Here is a 24,416-nt window from a genome sequence, read left to right on the forward strand (position 1 = left end):
GCTTTTAGTGACAGCACTGTTCTCTCTGGCATAAGTGTCTTCTGACACACAGCACAGATCCCTGTCCAGCTTGCTCCAGAGGGCAGGGCACGACATTTGGACAAAGCCCAGCAGGACAATCACAGAATCAGTGAGGCTGGAGAAGTCCTCTGAGATCACTGGGTCCAACCTGTAATCCAACATCACCATGTCAGTGAGTGCCACATCCAGTCTTTCCTTGAACAGTTCCAGGGATGGTGATTCCACTGCCTCTCTGGGGAAGCCCATTCCAATGTAGGCATCCTTTCTGTGAGAAAATTCTTCCTGATGTCCAGCCTAAACTTACCTAGCACGGTTTAAGACTGTGTCATCTTGCATTATCATTTGTTGCCTGCCAGAAGAGGTCAACCCACACCTGTCTGCAACCTCCTGTCAGGAGGGGCCTTCAGAGAGTATGATAAGATAATGTATCTTCAGATAATGTATCCCCTGGGCCTCCTTTTATCCAGATTAAACAGCCCCAGCTCTTGGCCACTCCTCCTGTGCTCCAGAGCATTCCCAAGCTCCAGTCCCTTCTCTGGACCTGCTCCAGCCCCTCAATGCCATTCCTGACTTGAACCCAGCACTGGACACAGCACTGGTGCTGCTGAGCACAGGGGCAACCCTGGTGCTGCTGGGCACTGTCCCCATGCTGTCCCATCCCATCCCTGTGCTGGGCACTTTCCTGATGCCATCCCTTCCCTGGTGCTGGGCGCTGTTCTGATGACATCCCATCCCATCCCATCCCATCCCATCCCATCCCATCCCATCCCATCCCATCCCATCCCATCCCATCCCATTATCCCATCCCATCCCATTATCCCATTGTCCCATCCCATTGTCCCATCCCTTCCCGCACGCTCGGGCCGGGCGGGCAGAGCCCTGCGGGGGCGTGGAGAGGCGGGGCGAGCCGGGAAGCGAAAGTGCCGGGAAGGGGAAGTTGGGAGCGCGGCAGGGCCATGGCCACGGCCCCATCGGAGCCCAGCCCGGCTCCCAGCCCGGCTCCAGCCCTGGACCTGCACGCCGTGCCCATGGTAGCGCTCAACTACGGCGTTCGCCGCCGCCTCGGGCTCTACCTCAACCCGCGGGCGGCCGCGGCCGCGGACTGGACGGCGCTGGCGGAGGCGCTGGGATGCAGCTTCCTGGAGATCCGGCGGCTGGAAGGGCTGCCCGACCCCACGGCCACGCTGCTGGACGAGTGGCCGGGACGCTGCCCCGGCCGGGCCACGGTGGGGCAGCTCCTGGATGTGCTGCGCCGCTTGGGTCGCGATGATGTCCTGACAGACCTGGCCGGCAGCGTGGGTGAGGTGCTGGGCACGGGGAGAGATGGGATAGCCCCGGGAATCCCGGATAGCCCCGGGAATCCCGGATAGCCCCGGGAATCCCGGAGCCTGCCCTCGGTGCTGCCTCCTCGATGCCTGGGGAGGGAGGGGATGCTGTTCGTGTCTGTCCTTCTGTTCGTGTCGCTCTTTGCTGCTCTGTCCGCGGAGGTGAGGTTAAGAAACAAATCCCTTTCGGGAAGAAAAGCCCTTTCCAGATTATGGAGTGACATTCTCGGTGTTGTTGGGAGGGTCACAAAGATGCTCCGCAGGTTGGAGCACCTATGCTCTGGAGACAGGCTGAGAGAGCTGGGGTGTTAAAAAGAAGAGAAGGCTCTGAGGAGACCTTAGAGCCCTTTCCAGTGCCTAAAAGGGGATTATTAAAACAGAGAGGGCGACTTGCTGCATGGGCAGATAGTGATAGGATAAGAGGGAATAGTTTTAAACTAAAAGAAGAGAGATTTAGATTAGGTATTAGAAGATTAGAAATTAGATTAGCTATAAGGAAGAAATTCTTTCCTATGAGGGTGGTGAGGCCCTGGCACAGGGTGCCCAGAGAAGCTGTGGCTGCCCCTGGACCCCTGGAAGTGTCCCATGCCAGGCTGGGAAGGGCTTGGAGCATCCTGGGATAGTGGAGAATGTCCCTTCCCATGGCAGGGGGTTGGAATGTGATGACCTGTAAGGTCCCTTCCAGCCCAAACCATTCTGTGGTTCACAGAAGTTTCACCTGGCTTCCAGGAGAGATGTGTGCTGTGTTTCTGCTAACCATAAGCCCTGCAAAGTAACCCAGAGCCCTATCTTATCCCAGACCTTCAATTAAAGAGTTTCTGTGTGTCAGAAGATGCTCTTAACCGGAAGACAGATTGCACTGACACCAGACAGTGTGAAAATTGTGATGTGTGGATGTAGTATGATAGGAAGATGTTGGGGGAGATGAGGGATGTGTGGAACTGGATAATGTCAGAGGAAAAAGAAAGCTCCATGCAAACTGAAAAAATTGAAACAGGTCAATGGGAAGAATGAAGGTACTTTTGCTGTTCTGATAACTTTTTCTTTTTGGGCTCTTTGAATTCTTGTTATCCGAGAAATTCTGAGGGAACCCAGCTGTCATCAGAATGGGAAATTTTTTGCCAAAGGATTTCTAAAGCCAGAGAATTCCCTGAAGGCCTGTGTTGTATAACAGAACTTACTGAGTTAGCAACGAGGAAGTAATAAATCTCACTTCCTGTTACTCATGGAGATAAAGGAAGATGTACAAATCCGTCTCTGTAGAGAGCGTGACCAAGAAACAGTGGAGTTCCCTTTGGTCCTGTGGTTCTTCCACAGGAGGTCACAGTCTGAAGGCCACGTTTTGGGAAAGACAAAAGCATCAGTGTGCTTTGTGATCTGATTATCAGGGGTTCCTAACAAATCTGGGGGAGCTTCCAGCTGTGCGAAAGATCTGGGGCTTCACAAAAACGTTGGGATCACACAGAGTGGTTCTGGCTCTGAGCTCAGGACATGTCTGTCCCACTGGAAAGGAGTGTGATGGATAGACTTTGTCAGAGCTGGAATAGACTCCAGCAGGAATGGGAAGAGCCTGGGCTGCAGGAAAATCACAAGTTTAACCCAGAGTTGGGTCATGCTGATAAGCGGAGACAGGTAAATTCTGTAAAGAAGGGCCCACTTAAGGGCCATTCAACAAAAATACAGTCAAGAAATTCCTTAACTGTGAATCGTCCAAAAGATAGATTACAAAAATAGATTGTAGATTGTAGACCTAAAAGATAGATTTTAGGGAAATACACACACACACATATATATATATTGTTAGGGAAAAATCTCTTTAAACTTATTCTTATGTTCCCCTCTAGACACCTGGTTTTGTGGAGTGCTTGAGACAGGATGAGGCTTGGGGCCAGTGGACCCTCAGCCTGACTAGTGTGACTGTTCCTCTTTTATGATTTTTGGCTGAGGACTGCCCTGAGGGCCTGTGACCTGTTGCTGGTGCTGATAGCTTTTGCTGAAGTCAGAGATGGAAGGGGAAAGGGAAAGGGAAAGGAAAGGGAAAGGAAAGGGAAAGGAAAGGGAAAGGAAAGGGAAAGGAAAGGGAAAGGAAAGGAAAGGAAAGGAAAGGAAAGGAAAGGAAAGGAAAGGAAAGGAAAGGTTTCATATACTCTTGTGCACAGTATTTCTTGATGCCAGGGGCATCTTTGTGTACCACTGGAACTGTGATCTTCCTCAGCAGTTTATTTTGCTATAGAATCATCTTCAGGGATGTGAAGTTTTTTGCTTTGATACATTTGTGCTCTTTCCTGCTAAAACTCAGTAATTTTTGTTCCTTCCCTGACCTGTTACAAAAGTGCTACTTTCCTGCCTGACAGTTACCAGGTCTGTTTTCTCTGTGTTCTCATCATGCTGCTGATTTTCTACTTTAGAATTCATGTTTCTATTCTTTTTTTTTTTTTCCAATTCCTTGCGAATTTGACTGTCAGAGGAATGTAAAGCCTAGTTAGGTGCTTGGTGGAGGAGGACAGCTTGGAGGAGTTTCTTGCTGCTTGGTTGTGTTTTTAGCATCCTTTTTCTTGATGGTCCCAAAGTCATCCCTGATCCTTGTTCACGCTCATTAACCTGAACAAGCAGGTGCTGTTTCCAGCTGGGGACTGATCCATCCCAAATCAGAGGCAAGGAGAGAAGACTTGGAACAAGTACACTGAAAATTAACATTTCTGTATTGAGCACTATGCAATGCTGTTAAATAATTGCCTCTTCTTGCCTATTCAGCTGTATTTTGGATTATGAACCTGGCTCCCAAGGAAATTGAGGCATACTTAAGGTGATGGTTGTGTGCCAGTCCTTCCTCTGAGACTGCTGAACCCCTTGGCAGCTTCAAAGTGACTTTAATTATGATTTCAAAGAAACTGACTTTGCTGACACACCTCATGCAACAGGCAGCTGGCAGAGAGGTGGGACCTGAATTAGGGCTTTAGTGAGGAAATAAGTGAAACCTGAACCTCCTGGCTGGTAGAGTATGTGACTGATTCTTCCCTCTGCAGGACTGGGGAGGCTAAGGGGAGAAGAAAAGCAGATTGGCATTGTCTGAACCTCAGGAAAAGCTTTGATCAAATCTGAGCCTTATTAGATTGGAGATAATTCAGTGACGAGATGCAAAGCTGAGATAGGAGCAGGGGATGGAGGTTCAAGCTGGGGCTCCTGCAGACCTCCTCGTGCCAGGCAGTGTTACAGGAAGACTCACCAGCATCCTGCACTTCCAAGGGATCCTTTACTCTGCTGTTGCACCAGTCAGCTGTGCCAGCTGACCAGTACTGATTAACACTTGGGGGGTTTTTTTTAAATCTTAAGTAAAGGCAAAGTCTCTAGGGAGTTTCATCTTTTTCTTAATTCCTGTCTTCAAATCTCCTTTTACTTTCAGTTTTTCTGTATTTGCAGAGTAGGAAAGTCTGCAGAGTTTTGTGTTGCCTCCCCAGAGACTTCACATTTAGATTTATTATTTATATTTAAACCAAGTCTGTTTATAATAGATCTGTGCCCCTCATTGAACTTATTGGGAAGTTCACAGCAGGGACTGTGAAGGGCTTTGCCCTTCAGTTATTTCAGAGTGGGGTTCATGTCTACTCTGCTTGGGATAATAGCATCCCTATTGCTCTTGCACAACAAAAAAGCTGCCTCAGGGACTTCTTAAAATTGTAGATGGTGCTGCTGTGTGTGGTGAGTGTGGATAGTCACTGTCACCTGCAGTTGTCCTGGCTGGCAAAGGCTGGGGGTGTGAATCAGCTCTTGTGTGTCTGCAGAGAATTGCTAAGGTTGGAAAAGACCTACAGGATCATCAACCCAGCACTGCCAAGGCCACCTCTAAACCCTGTCCCCAAGGGCCACATCTACACATCTTTTAAATCCCTTCAGGGATGCTGACTCCACCATTGCCCTGGGCAGCCTGTTCCAATGCCTGACCTCCCTTTCAGTGAAGAATTGTTCCCTAATATCCAATCTAAACCTCCCCTGGTGTAACTTGAGGCCATTTTGTCTTGTCTTACGGCTTTTTACATGGGCAGAAAGACTGACACCATGAAAACATATCCCCAACTGTTTTGTGATTTCAAATGCTCCAAAATGCAGAATAATGACAGCAGATAGCATAGTTGGGACCTTCTCTCTACCTTACTCCTGGAATTAAATACTGGAATGTGGTAGAGCTAAGGGGAGGAGGAAGAATAAAACAAATAAAATAAAGTACTTCTTAAATATCAAGAGTGACTTTCAGGAATTAATTGCTAGAGGAGGTGGTGGAGGCAGCATCAAGACATTCAGAAAGAGGTGAGAGAAATTCTACATATTGAAAAAACCAGACAGGAGGTTTCCCTCTAGCATCCCTGATCCGTGAAATAGCTATTCCTGTTTTAATGAACTCCAGCAGTGTAAACCACGTCACAGGAGCCTCTTGCCCTGATTGTGTGTTTTTGCAGAGGAGGACTGTAAGAAGTACTGGAAGAGGAAGCAGGAAGAGGCCAACCAGCCTCTCCAAGTGCCAGCAGTGGACAGCAGCGTGCCAAAGACGTCGGAGTTGATGGGCATCACCATCAGGGATGATCCGTATGGTAAGAGCCTGCTTCCACTGCTGCCTGATCCCTCGTGTTGGAACCTCCTTCCCCATGGGAAGTGCAGAAAACCTCTTTGCTTTCATAATTCACACTTTTCATACCCCAGGCCACAATGCTTTCTTCATTTTTCCTGTTTCTTAGAGCAGAGAGGGAAAGCAACCCTGGGGAACGTTTCACCCAGGAACGGACTGGCACAGAGCCACTGGACACACATGGGAGGAGACTTCACAGAAATATGTCTCTTAGCTCAGCCTGGCCCAGAGCAGCAGCTGCTGAAAGCTCAAGGGGTTGGAGCCCAGGGGGAAGAGTGTCAGAGGTGATTTCCCTGCCATGTCTGTGGCAGGTGGAACCATCTTGAATGAAAAGGAAGTGGGTTTGAAGTAGGACTGGCTGTGCAGTGGGTGGAGAGAGGATATGGGTTCTGTGCGTGCATGTTGCTGTGTGTGCAGCCCTGACTTTGGGTGGCCACCTTTGCTGCATGTGTGGATGTCAGTAACCATCCCCAAATGTCCACAGACTAATATCCTGGTGTTTGTACACAGCAGCTTTGCCTGAGGTGACCCCCAGGTTAGCACCATGCCCCTGCAGCAGTACCCTCAGTTTGACTGACTTGGCAGACATTCCCCTTCTGCTTCACTGGATGCTTCTTGGGCTGAATCTGCCTGCTGGGTTGATACTTTACTCAGCACCTTTTAGAGCCTGACCTATTTTTTCACTGTGGTAGGCTTTAATTGGCATAAAAAATTGAATATATCTGTAGTGACATTGATATGGAAAAAAAAAAACCACAGTTGGAAACTATCCAGCAGTATTAAGGCACTTAATTGTGAGAAACATTGCCCTTAAAATGAAGCACTTTAATATTTGGATAACCACTAAATAAATAAGAGCTGCCAGCCATTAATGTAGTTAGAAAACAGGCCCATTAGGATATGACTTCAGGTACCCAGGTTTGACATCTTAGCCATAAAAATGACAGGCTCCAAATGTCAAGGCTCATCCCCTAGCTTCATTGACAGCAGATGGCAGGACATTGCTGAATGCTGTTTTGGTTGGGAAGTTTGAATCTCTGTGACCTGAACTAGGGAGAAAGGACTCAGAGCCACAAGGATATTATAGATGTGAAACTCTCAGTGAAATCCCAGAGTGTCAGGGTTCTGAGTTGCATACCCTGGGATACTCTGCTCCTTCCAGCTCCACCTAGACTCCCTGTGGCTGGATGTTGTTTTCTCACAGATTTTGCCTATCAGCACCTCAGCTCCTTTCCCTGACCCCTACCAGGCAATGTGTGTGTCTGAACAGCTTGTCCAGTGAAAGCAGCCAGGGCACTGATGTGTGTTACCTCCTGCCAGCCCTGTTAAGGACAGGAGTCTGGGCTGAAGGGCAGCTCATCTAGTAAAATGCTAAATTACCTTTGCAAGTTTGGCCAAGGCTTTCCTCAGAGTCAGACTCCTGATTCTGAGTTAAAATCTGTGGGAGTTCTTGAAAGTTCACTACAGGAGTGAACTTCATTTATAGTAGAAGATGACAGCTACATTTTTAATGGTTTCAGGGAGTGGAACAGAGATATTTGATGCCTTCATCTGCTACTGTCAGAAAGACCTCCAGTTTGTCCAGGAGATGATCAGGGAGCTGGAGCAAACAGAGTTCAAACTGAAGCTCTGTGTATTTGATCGGGATGTCTTGCCAGGAGCCTGTGTGTGGTCCATCAGTGGAGAACTTATAGAGAGGAGGTAAGTGAGCCATGGCTGTTGGGGCCAGCTGTGAGTGCAGTGGAACATTATATTCATTTTACAGTGATGTCTGCAGCATGGTGCCAGTGAAAGAGCAAAAATCTACAAGAATGTCTCAATGGTTGGCTCAAGGATGACTCAGGAGTTCCCTAGTGTGTCACTTCACTGTGTTCGTGAGGGAGGTCCCACTGTGGTGATGCTACCTATGTTCAATCACTTTTCTTTGCCTTGTGTGTCATATATAGACACAGGATCACATAAAGGTTGCACAGGTAGTCTGAACTTCACTGTTTCCTCATTTTTTGGTATATGAGTGTGTATCTGTTATCAGGTATTTCTGTGTAACACCATTGTGTCTGTCAGTCATTCCTGCTCTGCAGTGAATTCCTGCTGGAACACAGCCAGGTCTTCTCCACTGGAACAATTCAGAGCAGTACATGCTTCTGTTTGTGGGAATGAAAACCATCTCATTTGACATTTTATTTGTTTTCTCCACTGTTTAATCTTCAGGTGTCGGAGGATGGTGGTTGTTGTTTCGGATGATTACTTGGAAAGCGATGAATGTGATTTCCAGACCAAATTTGCTCTTAGTCTTTCCCCAGGTGAGATCACACAAATATCCCATTTACAATTGCACATTATCATTTTTATTACAGTGACATCTATGCCTTCAGCTGAGGTCAGTGGGCACTGGAACTAACAGGGGCTGCATAATTTGGTTGTGCAGGCAGGGGCTTGGGCTTGATCCCTTGTCCTGCTCTTGACCTTCCTCACGAGGCCGTGAGCAAGAAGCTGCCTGTGCTGCACTGCTCCAGCTGTCAGTGGGATAATGCTGCCTGCTCCAGAAATGTCAGGGCTGCATGTCAGGCTTGTGAAGGGCTTCCAGATTCATACAGGAAATTTTGCTGCTAAAGAAACAAGTGGTATAATAAATCCAGGATGCGAGTAAAGCTGGGAATTAGGTGGCAGGTAATGAACCTGCAGATTTCAAGGCCAGGCTGGGTGGGGCTCTGAGCAACCTGGTCTAGAAGGTGTCCCTGCCCATAGCAGGGAGGTTGGAACTAGATGATCTTCAAGGCCTCTTCCAACCCAGCCCGTTCCATTTTGTGGTTCTTGCAGGAATCCTTGAGTATTGTGGACAGGTAAACAAAATATGGAATGAATCTTCAGCTTAGGTTGGGAAAATGTTTACATATTTTGTTCTGAATTGAAAAGCCACCAATTTACTTCTGCCAGGTCTGTTGTGATTGCTCTTCTCTAGCCACTAGTTGTTCTACAGTTGTCTGTATTGCTTGGGAGTAAGTGCAGCTGAGCCTAATAGTATAGAGGATATGTAGAATTGGGAAGAGTATCTGGATATAAAGCCTCTTTTCTAGATGAGGCATCCGACGTGATATTACAAAGGACATGCCAGAGGTTAGACTGGAAGCTGGTGGCAGAGACAGGAATTCACTTCATCTTCCTTGACACACTAATTTCATATGATATCAGTTAATCTATTAAACACTCCCAGGACTTTGAAAAAAGGTAAGTCAGAAAAGTCATTTTAGTTCTGCACCAATTTTTTGTGGGTATCACACCTTCCATTAGAGCAGGAAAAAGAAGTTCCATCTGCATGGAGTGACCTGAGCTCTGCCAGTGAGAACACGGGTGGAAGTACAGGCTTAGAGAAGTCACAGCGTTACCTGTTTGTGTGGGGTGTCAGTAATGCACAGAAGGGTTTGGTGGCAGGCTCTGGGAGCTCCATGGATTACTCCAGCATCTGCTGCAGTTATTAAATCTTGGTTATTTGCCTCATCCTGGTCTCAGTGTCATCATTTATGCTGGGCACAGTGCAGGTGGTGGCAGGTGTCTCTATGGAGAGCTACAACTCATCTGTAGGAGAGCTGCTTCTTCAAGCAGCAGCAGTCACAGGGAGGGTGCTCTCATCTTGTGGTTTCTCAAAACCAGCAGTCCATGTTAGCAGGGGGATTGACTGGGGAACATCTGCAGCCTGAGTAAATCAGGACTCAGAGACTTGCTCTCCAGACTGAGAGCTGGTTGCAGTATAATCAGATGATGCCCAGTCAGGAGCAAACCTGGATGTGCTTGCTGTGGTCAGGAGGGAATGGATGTGGGCTCTGCCTGTGGCTCTGTGTAACCCTCTGCCTGTGGGACCTCTTTTTCAGGTGCTCGTCACAAACGGCTGATTCCAGTCAAGTACAAATCCATGAAAAACGAGTTTCCGAGTATCTTACGGTTCATTACCATTTGTGACTACACCAATCCTTGCACCAAAAAATGGTTCTGGACAAGACTGGCAAAATCCCTCATGCTGCCCTGATGCAATGTCCTGAGAGCTGGCTGCTCTTGTAACCTGTCCTGGCTATGCCTTTGGACCAGGGGTGTCCTTGACACGGCATTTTCCACCACTTCAGAACCTGGATCCTTGCTTGGAGCCTGCGACTGGGAACAAAGAACTCTCTCCAGCACTTCTTCACAACTCAGAGGGGAAATAAAGCAATTGTGTGGGTGTTCTGGGCTAAGTCAGTGAGCAGCAGCATCCAGCATTTGTGGAGTAAGCACTTTCACTAAAAATACACATTTTAAAACTGTCTGATACAGGAACACTGTGTTGTAAGAATTAGAAGGACCTCAGAGCCTCAAACTGCAGGTTTTGTCAATGTTTCAAAGCTACAGTGACATCGAGGCTTGTGGGAATTTTACAGTATTGGACAGGTCTGTCTCTATTCAGGTCACCTTATATCAGCATTTAATATTCCAAGATATTACTAAATTTTTACTCCTCCTTCAGGAGGAATTCAGTCTTAAAACACATCTTTTCAGTGACAGTCCTTACTACACAAAGCAGGGGCTGCTGTTGCTCATTGACTTGACCAAGGTCTGCACCTCAGTGGGTCCAGATCTCAAATTCTTTCACCTTTAAAAGCCTTCTAAAACACAGCAGCTTTTGGGATGCCTCAAAGGCACAGGACTAAACACTGAATAAGGAGTATATTAAATTGACATTTGGGCTGTTTAAAATATGGAGGTGAATGTTACATTAATATGAAAGAGCCTAATTTAATTAACTGCCACAATAATTACTGTATTTCTGTGACTAAGGCTCAGAGCAATGTCAAGACTGCTCTGCTTGTTAGACTTGGCCTTGAATCCTGCCCATAACTAGTGGATCTCAGTGCTTCAGGGTGGAGGTCATGAGTTCTACCCAGAGGAGTGTTTAAAGCAATCCATTGGTGTATTAAACAGATTTACAGTAAATATTGACTTTTTAAATTGGGGAAGAGAGGAATCTTGCTTATGTATCTGCAGTTGCTTGAACTCTGCCCCTTTGTTCATTACTTCAGCCACTGACGCATGTTGATTTTACAGCTTAATGTTTTACTAGTTTACATTTTTAAGGTTGTATCTGGATATGATTTTATTTTTTTCTTCAATTTTAGCTTTGTTTTAAAGCATTACCAGGTCTGAGACAGAAATGTGCTCCTGCCCCTTTCCTCATGTTCCCTGTCAGTAAATGATTCCTAACCAGGTATGCTGCCAAATCCTGTCCAGCTGCTGCTGCTGGTTCCTCCTGGCTGACAGTAGCAGCCCTTGACCTGAGCATGGTGAAGCTCATTCACACACATCATGTTGGCAGCAGGAGCCATTTTTGGGTAGACCCAGGAGCTGGGTGTTTCTTCTACAAAAGTAACTGCTGCCATTGTGCCAAGGTGACATTTTGCACCTAGCTGTCTTGCTAGAACAAGTGAGAAATCTGTGGGCACGGGGAGGAGGAAAGTTAAGCTGATGAGGGATTTCTGAATAGTTTGTCTTCCTGCCCTATTGCCCTGGGGCTTTTCCTGCAGAAGTGGAGACAGCTGCTTGCCTCAGGCTTTCTGCATAATCGTTAAATGTTAATTATAGAAGAGCTTCAGGAGGCTGCTTGATCCCCAGGCGCTCCAGGGGCTCAGTGAATTCTCATACTCAGGAGAGTCTATAAACATCAATTATGGGTCATTACTCGCAGGACCGAAGCAGATTCTTCCTGGCTGGAGAACTGGAAGGGCTCTGGTGGCTGGTTCAGGGGCAGCTGAGGCAGAGGAGCCAGGGCTGTGGACGCTAGAGGGAGGCCATGGCCCACGCCAGGGATGCAGGTGGGATGGAGAGACACGGCCGGGATGGACAGCAGGGCACAGACCCCTATTGGGCATGGAAAAAACACAAGTGGGTTTTCCTCTTCCCCTTGCTCCCCTTCTGAGCAAAGTGTACCAAAAGCAGTGAGAATTTTGTCAGCTTGAGCCTCTCGTGTGATGTCTTCCAAGTCCTGATGGTTTGGGATTTGCTGTGCTGCGTATGAGGGGAAAATAACAGCTGGAAAAATGATAATGTTTGTAATAGGTGATTTGGTGATCCCCCAACAGGGACAGTGCTGCTTCCGGAAGGGAAAGCAAACAGAGGAGCTGAATTTCTAAATGTTTTCGGTTCCAACAGAAAAGTGCCATATTCCAGTAAGTGGTGAAAGATACTGGGATCTCATTACCACCCTGCTTGTGGTACCCTGGCTCTTCTCTCTGCTTGGCTTGCATGCTGGGAAGGTCTTACTGTTATGGGGCTGTTGCTTTTTTTCAAGTTACTATATATCTAATAGGCTAAAATAATTATTTTAGGGTAAAGTGAGGTAACAGCCCTAAAACATAAAATATGCTTTAAATATGTACTCTCTTCTATGTAAACCCCAGAGTTTATGCACTTACACTTTCATATCTGCCTTGTCACAATAACTTGAAGTGTGACATTGTGAATTATACAAAATGTAGTTGCTGTGAGCCATTTGCCCATTTCAGTGGCATTTGGTGTTCTCTCTCCCCTCTTTCATGCTCAGTGGAAGGTCAAAATTTTCGAACACCTTTAAAAAAGGGATTTATAAAGTTGTGATTTCACAGGTTTTTTTTTTTCTATTTTGTCTGTCCCTCTCTGAAATTGTCTTAGTTGAATCTGTTAGTGCCAAATCATCTATTTTTATATACAGACATATGTGTTTTTAATAATTTTGTGTCCTGATACAAAGGGGTAAAGCATCTGTCTTTATAGGCATTCTGAAAATAGACGATGTTTCTGTTTTTCTCCTCAAAAATCCAAACTTTTGCTACTTGTGAAAACATTTTAAAATAAAGAATGAAAACCCAGCAGGCTGAGTCTGCTTTGTGGGCATCAAAGAACAAAACTGTGTCTCAAAATGAAGTTTAAGTGAGGAATGAAATGGGATAGTTCTTTATTTTCTTTTCACATTTTGGATAAATTTCCTCAGAGGGGGTGGTTAGCTGTGCCTGGGAAGAGAGAAATAGAGTTGTATCATGCCAGGAGGAAGTTTCATCAAGGAATTGTACTTTAAACATGTAGTTCTTCTCCAGGTCTTGTTTATGGTTTTGTGATCTGTGTTGCCATCCTGGGTTTCTTCAGCTCTGGTGCCTATCAGGCTGGAGGGGACGGAGCCAGAGCTGTGCTGGGATGTTGCTGCTGTCCCCCACCCTTTCTGGAGGCTCCCACAGGGATTCTGACAGCACAGCAATCCGGGTGATTCTGCCAGCTTTATTTCCTTTGGCTTGCACTCAGTCCAAGCCAGGGTCATAACTCAGAAACCCAGCAGCTGTCAGGCCAAGGCCCTGCCACAGGAAAAGATGAAGGATCACTAAATCACGGAAGTGTTGGTGGGAAGGAATTCCTGGAGGTCAAGGCAGAGCTGCTCTTCTCCATGGGAGGGCCATCCCTAAGCCACTTGCAGGGCCACGTTCCCTAGGGAGCACATGAAGTCATGGGTCTGCTATGGCTACTATGAACATATGGACAGCAGTATGGAAACCGTCCCTGGATAGATTATCCTCGATGGAAACTGCTGGCAAGAGCAGCCTGCCAGGAGGGTCCCATTCCCTGGAAGTGCTGGCATCCCATCATTCCCAGTGCAGCTTTACACACTCCCCTGTTTCTGTGGTTTGGAGTGGTTAATGATGCTTGCCCATATTTGAGCCTGAGCTCTGATTCAGGTCGGGTTGAGGGGTCCAGCAACAGGGGCTCTTTTCCAGCTGTCATTCCCCTTTTTCTGAAGAAATATTCCCAGTCCTCTGTTTTACTTGGGTGCAAGAATGTCCTCATTTACTGGAGGACAGCGTTTACCTGGTAAAACTACTGCAGAATGCTCTCAGCTTCAGCAGGAGAGGGTGAGAGGACAAGTATTGACCTCGATGGATCAAATTCCATCCTTCATTTTTATCAACATGACAAAAGTTGTGTTACCATGATGGACTGCTTGGTCCAGAGGGCACATTTACAGGAATAAAATTAGCATAAGGAAGTAAGAGTAATTATGCATAAAAAAATAACTGGAAAATGTTACTTGAGCATCCTGAAAACAGATTTTAATAAGGCAATAAAAAAACAACCCCCACAAGGTTCACACTGCTGGGAAACATGCTCATAGAGTTTATTAAAGAGCACCTCTGTCACGCCATTTGGGGCTTTGCAACATGTATTGGGTACAAATATTTTGCTAAAGGTAATTTTCTCTAGGTGTAACAACCATTTTTGTATCCCCACTAGGACTTTGAGATGATTTTGAACCCAACCCAACCTCTTGATCAGCACTATCAAGGCCAGCCCTGGAAAACTTGTTTATTTTGCAACAAAATCTGCAGTCAGGGGACTGAATAGTGTTGTATTCTCTCTGGGGCTGTGCTGTGAAAGTTTAATTAATTGATGCTGTGTTTAAGTCTTAAGCAGTTCCAAAGTCTGATTTACAAACAATGCATTTTCTGCTCTGCAGCTTAGCAGTGCCTTTTCCTCATCCTGCTCCCACTGATAAAGCTGCTCATGCCATGGCAGAGGTTGGGGCTGTCCTTGCCCACCAGACAGCCTGATCCTTCTATCTCAGCTGGATAGATGGGTTCCACAAAGGCAGAGGATGCAATGCTGCAGTTCAGAGCATTCAGTATCAGCTGCATATGGAGCTTCTCCTGCCTTGCAGCCAGGGGAGGGATTTTGATTCCCATTTCCCTAGTTCCTACTCTTGCTTTGGGTGGATTTTGGTGGGGCTGGACTGGAAGGACAGAATGAATGTATCTGTATTGTCCATGAAACACTTAACTGTGGCTCTCTACGAAAGGTTGCTTGGAATATTTTCCTCCTGTTTCCACACACTTTCTCACTGCCTTGGAGAGCAGGACAACATGCAGTGTGTCCAGCTGAGCCCAAGGACAGCACAGCTGTTCCATCCTGTGCCTCCAAGCCTCCCCTTCCCAGCAAACACGGAGAACCCCCAGTGAGGAGGCAGGTGGCAGATGGCTGGGAGCACAGAGGTGCTGGGAAGAACATTCCAGCATTTCCTCAACACTCAAGCATCCAAACCCTCCCCAGACCAGATAGATTTTGCACAGCTCTCAGTCCTTCCGTGCATTCCCACAGGGAAAGAGCACCCAGTGTGTCTGGCTGGGTGCCAGCCTCCAGGGAAGATGCACTACAGGAGGGCTCTGCAGAGGAGGCAGTGGGTGACATGATGCAGGACCACGAGGAGAACCCTTGCTCCAATCCCAGCGAGATCATGGAGGCTCAGTGCTACCAATCTTCTGTGGTTTCTTAATGAAATCAAAGTCACGAGGTGATAAAATAGTTCTTTATCCACTTTCTAGGATGCTAGTCAGGAGCTCACAGGGAAGATGTTCAGGCAAATGTGGGGTTACCATGAAGTAATTTTCACGAAGCTTTTGCAGCATTTTTCTAGCTCTGATCTTCAGTTGTATCCGCCTTCTGTCTGTGTCAGCAGAATGAGATGTATGAGCTGCAAGACCTGAGGTGTTTAACTGCTCATGTGCCATTTCTGAGGCTGTTTCCTCAGAAACAAATACCACTCAGGAGGGGGAAAAATGGGAACGCAAACCTGGAGTGCTCCGTGCCCTTCCCTGTCCCACTGGAGCCATGGCAGACCCTGCAGTCAGCTTTACAGCAACATTTTCAAAAGTATTCAGAAATCTGGGTGATAGATTTAAAACTACTGAATCATAGAAGATTTAGTATTTGATTTTTGGTAGCACTTGATGGAGAGCCCCCCAGTGAAATATGCAGCGAAATGAGATTTCAAGCGTTTTGAGCTGAGGAATAAATTGGACATTGGCCTTAAACTATCACTGTCTCAGTATCAATAAAACCTTGCACAAGTGTGTAAAGACCATAATTTTTCAATATCAGTAAAGAGCTTTTGAGATCTTTAAAAAGGCAAGTAAGAGAATCATTACATTTTTTACTTCAAATCTATTTAGTCTTAAAATTAACATTCCCTGCTTTTCCTAACAGCTATTCTCTAGACTCCTTGGTGCCTTCACCTCTCCTAGCACTGCACCTGGCATCTTCTTAGCTGTGTTGTTTTTGAGCATTGGGAGTGGAAGCTTTTCAGGTTCCCTCTCAGTATCTCGCCTCATCAGCATGCTGCTCTTGGCAGACAGTCTTGTCTTCAGCTCCAAGACATGCATATTGATCAGTCATTTCCTTTTGTTACCTTGCATCCTGCCATCGATTTTAATTGTTCCTTACTGAAGAGGAAGCATTCAGTACTCGTACAATTACCAACGACAAAATTTTTGCTTTCCACACCTTTTGCCAGGTGGTGCCTGTGCTCAGCTCTTCAGAGCTGTGGATCTCTCCCTCTCAGCAAGCAGCAATCTGCACAAATCATACAGCAGTCAATTTGTGTCTATTAAATCAATTTCTGATTCTCTTTGACAGTTTTCCCTGACTCATGATTTCACACTTTCACAGGTTTGTTTCTGAGGTGCCATGTAGGTTTTTTTCTTTTTCGAAGGGGTGATGGTGATAATGCATTTCTTTTGCAGATACCTTACTCATGTCTTAGGGGACTTGTACATCTTCAAATGACTCCTAGTGAGTCTCCTCTTGAGGCTCCTCATCAGCCCACAGGGCTGTTCTTGGGCTGTTCCCTGGAGCTTCCTCCTGCTGAAGTGGAACAGCTTCTCCAAGACAAAGCTGCAGCTTGGTCTGTACCTCCCACCCCTATGGTGCAAAATACCAGAGCTGGGAACAGCTGTGATTCTTTATTTCTTCTCCTTTTTCTTTCCAAGATACCTTCTTAGATTGTTCCCATTTTTAAAAAGCATTCCTGCATGCTCAGAGGGCTTTCATTAAAAATATTTCCTGAAGGCTCAGTGTGGAAGGACCTTGGTCCCCTCCCACTGTCTCTCTGGTTCTAGGTTTTCCTTTAGATACACAAAAAGTATCCTATTTTTAGCAGCTAGCAGTCAATGGCACAGGAATTCATGAGTAGGGAGGAAAGGATGTGAACTATCCAAATATATATTTTTTTTCAAATGAGGTCTCTTTACATTCCTATCACCACAGTAATAAGCCATGAGTCACTGTTAAACTGAACTATTAGACCATTATTGTAAACTCATGTCACTAGAATCTGCTAATGTGAACCATAAACCTTGCCTGCCCTCTGCTTTGCTGGGTTCAAGAAGATACTGGCCATTTATGAGGATAAGAACAGTATTCTCTCACAAATTTTATTCCAAGATGGCAAGAAGAGAATGAAATCTTATTAAATCCTATCTTTCTATTCCTAGGGTTTCTTTTCTCATTGCCTTTTAAGAGAACTCCTCTTATTTCACTGTAACATTACAAAAGTTTTATTTGATTTCTTCAAAGTTTGCCAGCTGTAAATTGGGTCCAAGCACTCTCAGCTGAAAGAACATCCATGTATCACCTGGGAGCAGCAGTGTCACCTCCAAAAGCTGCTTTCTGTGCTCAGTCCTGCCATAGCCACTTGCTGTTGCAGCAGACAAGTCCCACATGTCCCTGGGTACTTCAATCTACTTCTGAGGGCTTGTCAGGGGTTATGTCCAGACTGAGAATATTCTAGAAGAGTTTTGTTGAATAACAAAATGTCAGAATGGTCTTAAATACACACACAAAGCTTTACATCATAGACCTAACAGTCCTTGGCCACCTTTCATCAGCTGCAGAAGAGTCAGGCCAGGCATAGCCACTTGTCCATCAAGGTCTGGCTGCTTTCACCAGGCTTATTTTGCAATTTCAAGAACCAGGGAAAAAGCTCTGAAACACATTCTCACCCCTGTCCTGGTCAGCTGCTTAGAAAATGCTTTATGATGGAGATTTACCCTTCACAGAAGAGGCTGGTGGGAAAACCTTTCTGTGCTCAGAAGCTGTGATGTTCCCAGGGTGAAAAGAGGTACAGGCATGTGAAGTGTCTTTCATTGGCTTCTGTAAAGACAAAGAGGAATAAAGAAAGCATTTCAGGGCAAGGGCTTATAATTAAATGGTGGTTCAGGTATGTGGTAATCAAGATCTTGTTACAATTATTTCTCAAGCCTGGCATTGATTTTATATTAGATTGGAAGGAAGGCAGCAAAGCTTTAATTTGTTACAGAGAGGGTTAAATGGCTTTCAATTATATACTAAAAAAATCATAAACTTAGAAGAAAAGGGTACGAAGAAAAAAAAAACAAAAACTTGACTTGGTCATAAACTGTTTGTTTCCTGGAGCTTAAAATCTGGAGGTTATTTTCAGTGAATGAAATTAGAGAGCAGCACAGAGTTTCTGTGGAAGGGCAGGGTGCTGGGATGAGAAGTGTGTTTGCAGAGCGAAAGCTGGTTTCAGTAAACACCCTGTGAGAACCAGAATTCACCTGTTAAAACCGGGCCTTCAGCTGCTTGACTTCAAAGTGACCTCAGAGCTGAATAAATGGCTCAGTGGCGGGGAGGAGATACAGGGTAACACACGGATCACTTAGGAAAACCTGCTGGTGTGGTTTAGACTGGAATTTAGCTGGTGGTTTGAAAACAGCTATTATTAAAAGTTTGCTCCAGTTGGAGGGTTTGAAATCACTGCTCCTTCTTCCACTGCAGGGTCCTCACCTTATTCCTCCAAAGCAAAGCTGCCAGGAGAAACCCCTGGAGATCAAGTGCAGTGCCTGCCTTTGTTTGCTGGAGAGGAAACTGCCTTGTACTTAGTTAAGTAATCAGCTGCAGTTTGATAGAGTAAGGTCCTTTCAATAAACCTGGAAGTGTTTCCATGAAGAGAGAACAGCAGGCAAATTCTGCAGTGGAACAAGGTCAGGCATTCTGCTCGAGGACATGGGCTTGCCCAGCTCCAAAGGCAATAAAACAGGCATTGTTGGGCTTCCCTCAGCCCAGGCCAGTACCAGGCAGCTCCACAGGCACATTAACTGCCATTGTTTGCAGGAGCCCTGGGAGCCACTGCACTTACACACAGGGGTTTATGGTGCCTTAAAGAGCTTTACACCATCAGCACGGTATAAACCTCATGCCATCAACATGTGGCATCACATGCCACGGCCCCAAACACTGCTAACCTGTGATAGCAAATGTCTCTGCGTGGCTGTGCTGAAAGAGCAACTTTGGTAACTCTAACAAGAAGAAAGTTACACATCTGAGAGGCTACATGACAAGAAAGATGAAATCTGCAGGGCCTCAGTACACAAACTGGAGTTTAAATTAGTTTTCTGTGACCCCAGCATAAATAAAGTTAGTTTATGTTCACAGTTGTGATGATGATCATAAAATCATAAAATAGTTTGGGTTGGAAGGGACCTTTAAAGGCCATCCAGCTCAACCTCCCTGCAATGAGCAGGGATATCTTCCACTAGAACAGGTTGCTCAGAGCCCCATCCAACCTGACCTTGAATATTTACACGAATGGGGCATTACCACTTCTCTGGGCAATCTGTGCCAGTGCCTCACCACCCTTATGATAAAAATCTTCTTTCTGATACCTTATCTAAACTGACAGTCCTTCAGTTTAAAGTCATCCCCCCTTGTCCTATGGCAACAGGCCCTGCTACAAAGTTTGTTCCCATTTTTCTTACAGCAGAGGTGCTCCAGTATCTTTGTGGCCTCCTCTGGATTTGCTCCAACAGCTCCACATCCTTCCTGTGCTGGGACCCTAGAGCTGGATGCAGCTCTGCAGGTGGGGTCTCACCAGACTGGAGTAAATGGGGCAGAATCACCTCCCCGACTTGCTGACAAAACCCCTCAAGGACCCTTTCCAGGTATTAAAGGTAGCAATGTCTGTGTGCTGAGCATCAAAAACCAACCCGGGCATTAAACATCATTTTTACAATATTACACGGATGGAAAAACCAAGCTAAGAGCTGGACAGTGCCAGTAAGTTTCACTGAAACAATAAGTAATTGGCCAGAAAGGCAGGAAACCATGTGCCTTACGAGAAGGGGAGCATTTTGTGTGAGAGCTTGCGTTGTGTGCCTGGTGTGCCAAGGCTTTGGCAGTGGGACACCAGCCCCAGGATATCAGTGAAATGCAGGAGCCAGGAGAAAGCCTCCATTCTGCTGCAGAATCAATGGAGGAGGAGGGTCCTGCCTGCCCTGAAATGTGGTGTTTTACTGGCAGTAAAAAAATGCAGGAAACCCAGCTCTGGAATATTTTTTTTTTTCCTCAGGGAACTTTTTTTGTCAGGCTGCAGCCATACCACCTGAAAGACATCTGACGTTTTTCCTAACTTCTCAGTCTCCCCTAAAGCCTGGTCCAGAGTGGAGGTGGATACACCAGGAAGCTGCTTTTCCACTTCACATTTCCACTAGAATTTCTTGTTATTACAAAAAAGCATTTGATTCAGCAGCACCACTTTGCAGCTCTTTTATAAATAGAGGCAATTGCCTCTGCCCTGAGGAGCTCACAACCTACACCAGACAGGCAAAATACAGCAAATCAGGAAAAAGAGGATGAGCAGAAGTGATGAAAGTAAAGGTGCTGCTTGGAGGGCTGAAGCTGGCTAAGGAATAAAAGCTTTGTGGAATCCAGCTCCATGTTTTCATCCCTCAGCAGACTCAGGTTAGAACAACCCACTAACTGAATGAGTGCCACAGCAACCCCTGTCTTTTGAGAGACTCAAAATGCTGAGTTCATTAAAAAAAAAAAATGCAAAATTTATGAGACCTGGAATCTATGAGTGAATGAGAGGTCTGGGTTTAAAAATATGGAAAAGCATTTTTTATGGCAGAGCTGGAAAACTAAAATGTAACACTCATCTGTCTATGCTCAGGTGGCCACTTGTGGTCTTGCCAGTGAACATTTTAAATTTTAACTTTGATCAAAGCCTGTGGTTGTTCTTAAAGAACAAGGCACATTGTGGACCTAATTTCTACCCCAGTGGTCTAAAGCAGTAAGAGTTCTGACATTGCCTTCAGGGAGAAGATTTTTCAGCCCAGAATAAGAGAACCCAAAAGATGGTTCTGAATTTAAAAGCATGTGGTAAAATTAAGTGTATAAGTCTCTTTTTGTTGTTGGTGCCTGGCTCAGATCCATTTTTAACATGCTGTTAGCTATCAGAAATACAAGACTAGCTACCCGGGTGCCTTCTCTGGGGTAAAACCTGTTTTTAATTGCTATATAAACTCCTTTTATAACATGGTTAAAAGATCACAGAGATGGTTCCGAGCAGTAATTAAGGCATATTTAGCAAATATTAAAAATGGCTCGGCAGGGGAATGTTTAATATAGACAAGCAGGAAAACAAACAGCTTTTCAGTTGGAGGTTCTGCCTTATGACAGAGTTGTGGAGTGCCTGCACAGCAGTGAGTGAAATGGGGCTGTGGGGCTTTTTGTAGAACACACACACACACAAAAATGAGTAATAGGAAGGAGCTAGTGTCCAGCACTAGAGCACCAGTGAAAACACTGTGGTCGGACCATGCCTTTGGCAATGGCCCTCCACAAAGCCTGGTTCACCAGAGGCATCTCAGGAATTTGTCCCAATAAACTAAAAATACATGTAACTGATGTTCTTTGACCCACAGAAAGGCCTGACATCGAGCCACAAGAACAGTGACCAGCAAAGAAGGATGAAACCTAATACTGAGATTCCAAGTGGGTTATCCTGATGGTTACAGTCCAGCATTGTAATCATGAGATGCTGTTTAATCTCTTTTCATGTAGGGGAAAAAAATAATCCTCAAAGTACAAACAATTGAAACATATATACATTAAAGAGAGACATCAGCCTCCCTGAGTGCATGGCGCCACTCAGCCTTGTATTCCTCACTCTTTTAAATTTCAACTTGCTTTCCTTAATGACCACCAGATGTACTCCTGAGTGCATCCAAATAAAAAAGCTCCGGGTTAAAGCAGAGTCCTAAAGCATAGGAAGAGCGTGCAAGACATGTCCGTGAGGGTGTTGGACATATCCACGAACGCTGGAACTGCAGCGTGGAGCGCAGAATTGCCCATCCTCAGGGGCTGCGAGAATACCAGGCCTCCTGATCCCTCACACTATTTTCAAAAACGGAATGTGCATCCCTGGAGCGCCCGGGCCGGGCCCCGCTCCCGCCCGCAGGCTCCGGATCCCCTCACGGCAGGATCGGGTCCCGGCCCGCGGGCACAGGGACCCGGGAAACGCCGGCACATGATTGACAGCCGCTCCACCAATAGGAGCAGCGGGTCCGGCAGCGGGGTCTGCCCTCACCGCTCTTAAACCGGCACCCGCTCCCGCCCTGGGCCTGAGGGCGGGGACGATGGTTGCAGCCGCCATCTTGTGTGTGGCATCCCCACCCTTTCCTCAGGGGCTTATCCTCCGTCCTTCGCTTTGGAATCCTCCCTTACCGGCCCGTCCCTGGAGGCTGGTGGTGGCAACCGAGCAAACCGTGGTGTAGTCACCTTCTGGCGGTGGGCGGGGAGTCGCCGTGCCGCGCTCAAAATGGCGGCGGGCGGCTCCCCGTCGTGGCGGGCGGGGCGCACGCGGGTGACGTTGGGCGCTTCGGGCATGGGCAGGTGCAGGAGGTGGCGGCGGCCGGAGTTGGGCCGGCGGTAGCGGCGGGAGAGGAGGAGGCGGAGGAGGAGGGGGCTCGGGCTCGGCCGGGGTTCGGGGATAGCCGGGACACCGCAGCGCCTCCTCTCCGCTCCCTCGCCCCTCGGGGACGCTCCCCCTCGCGGCGCGGCGGGCGGCGGGCGCGGTGCGGCCATGGCCGAGGAGCCCAGCGCGCTACCCTGGTCCATCAACAAGGATGACTACGAGCTGCAGGAGGTCATCGGTGAGCGGTCATCGGGGTTTAGGGGGTGCAGGGTGCCCCTCGGATGTGGGGGTGTCACTCCGCTGAGGGAAGGGGGGGGTTCGGCCCCCCTCAGCTATGGGGGATCCTGTCACACACCCCGCAAAGGAGTGGGACTGTGTGGCTTCCTCCTCCCTCAGCCGTGTGAGAGTGAGAGAGGGTCCGTTTACCCACACGGAGCTGTGTGAAGGTCTGGGGTACCCCTCAGCTTTGGGGGATGTGTCCCCCCACTCTGAGGGGTGTGAGGGTCTGCGGTGCCGCTCAGCTGGGAGGGGTCCTGTTGCACACACCCTGTCACGGTCTGGGGCTGTGTGACCACCCCCCCTCCAGCCACGTATGTAGAAAAGATGGGAGAGGGTCTCTCCCCTCGCCTTGCGGGGGACTGAGGCGCGTGAGGGTCTGGGGGACCCCTCTGCTCGGGCTGCTGGGCCTCCTCATCTGTGTGTGGGGCTCACGGAAGGGGATGTGGGTCTGCCCCGTGCCAGGAGAGGGCTGTGGTGGTGGCGGGGACGCCCCCCTGGCTGGGGGCTCCTCCCTGGCCTCTGCCCGCTCCCCTGGGCAGGGTCTGTGTCTCTTGGTGTCGGGGTGAGTGGGACGGGATCCGCCTTGGGGGGGCTTTTCTTCCCGCCACGCTGTGGTCTGGGATGGGGTGGTCATCGGGAGTGAACTCCTCAGCTTGTGCGGGCTCTCCCCTTCTAGGGCACCCCCGTTCGTTTTGGGGCGATCGCACCTCTCAGCAGTTTCCGAGCTCGCACTGCTTTGGTCCCTGCACGGAGGGTTTGGCAGAGCCGCCGAGCGATCCTTTTACCCCGGGGTTTTGCTGCTGCCGTGCGTTTTCATTCATTGTCCTCAGCTCGAGGCCCCAGCCCTTGCTCTCTCCATTAAATGATTTTTTTTTTTCCTTCTTCACTCTCTCTTGGCGTTAAACTACCCATTTACCAAAGGCCTCCTGCTGTTCTGATTTATTGGCTTTCTCGACCATTTTGTTGGGGTGTGTTTGAGGGATATATTGCTCTAGGGCAGGTGTGTGACACATCAGAGGTGGTGCCACAGGTGACTCTAAGGTCAGTCTCACACTCCGGAGGCTCGGAATGAAAGCCGGAGAGTGGCAGGGCAGGCTCCCAGCCAAAGGGTTTTAGGAAGGAGGTTAATTCTTTGAGTAATCTTTGTGGAGTCCTTTTTTTTGAAGTTTCTGGATGACGTAGCACTGTCATGCCCAGGCTTTCCATCTCTGCCTCGTGGGGAGGCTTGTTTTCTGTTGAGGGTGGGAGAGTTCTTGAAAATGCTGTTTTAAGAGATTAAATTCTTAGCATTGTTTAAAAGTAGGAAGGAACTAAAGCTGTGGAGTGGGGGAAATCCTTCTGGAAGTCCCTGTTGCTCTGTGGGATCAGGCTTTGTCCTCTCCCTCTGCTCAGAGGGAGTAACAGTCCTTTAGGAAGGAGACCTAAAGACAGAGACCTGTAAAGACAGGGAAGATGTAATCCTACAGACCAACCTTTTGAATCTCCTCTGGAAAATGTGCCCTGGGGAGGGGGATGCTCAGCCTCCCTGAGGAGCAGGAGCTACAGGTGTGGGGAGGAAGGGGGAGAATGTGCCACCCGTTTCCTGGGGAAAGAGAACTGAATTTCCCTGTGTAGGAAATACTTCCTTTTCTTTTGAGAG

The 24,416-nt window shown here is 47.4% G+C and overlaps 2 protein-coding genes across 3 annotated transcripts in view; both read left to right on the forward strand.

The window, feature by feature from the left end:
* Nucleotides 1–977: 977 nt before the first annotated feature.
* MYD88 (MYD88 innate immune signal transduction adaptor) lies at nucleotides 978–10,540 on the forward strand. Its single transcript, XM_062493540.1, has 5 exons — nucleotides 978–1,320; nucleotides 5,801–5,932; nucleotides 7,488–7,668; nucleotides 8,179–8,270; nucleotides 9,837–10,540. The coding sequence occupies exons 1-5, from the start codon at nucleotides 978–980 to the stop codon at nucleotides 9,989–9,991; spliced, it is 903 nt and encodes a 300-aa protein (XP_062349524.1). The 3' UTR covers nucleotides 9,992–10,540.
* Nucleotides 10,541–22,638: 12,098 nt separating this feature from the next.
* The window catches only part of OXSR1 (oxidative stress responsive kinase 1), an 84,833-nt gene continuing 83,055 nt past the window's right edge, over nucleotides 22,639–24,416 (forward strand). For both annotated transcript variants that reach the window (XM_062493552.1, XM_062493563.1), the window contains exon 1: nucleotides 22,639–22,736. In XM_062493552.1, the coding sequence (XP_062349536.1) occupies nucleotides 22,667–22,736 (70 nt within the window). In that variant the 5' untranslated portion in view covers nucleotides 22,639–22,666. The remainder of the gene's footprint in view (nucleotides 22,737–24,416) is intronic.

This window comes from Cinclus cinclus, chromosome 1, assembly GCF_963662255.1.
Source record: "Cinclus cinclus chromosome 1, bCinCin1.1, whole genome shotgun sequence".
NCBI classification, from domain to species: domain Eukaryota; kingdom Metazoa; phylum Chordata; class Aves; order Passeriformes; family Cinclidae; genus Cinclus; species Cinclus cinclus.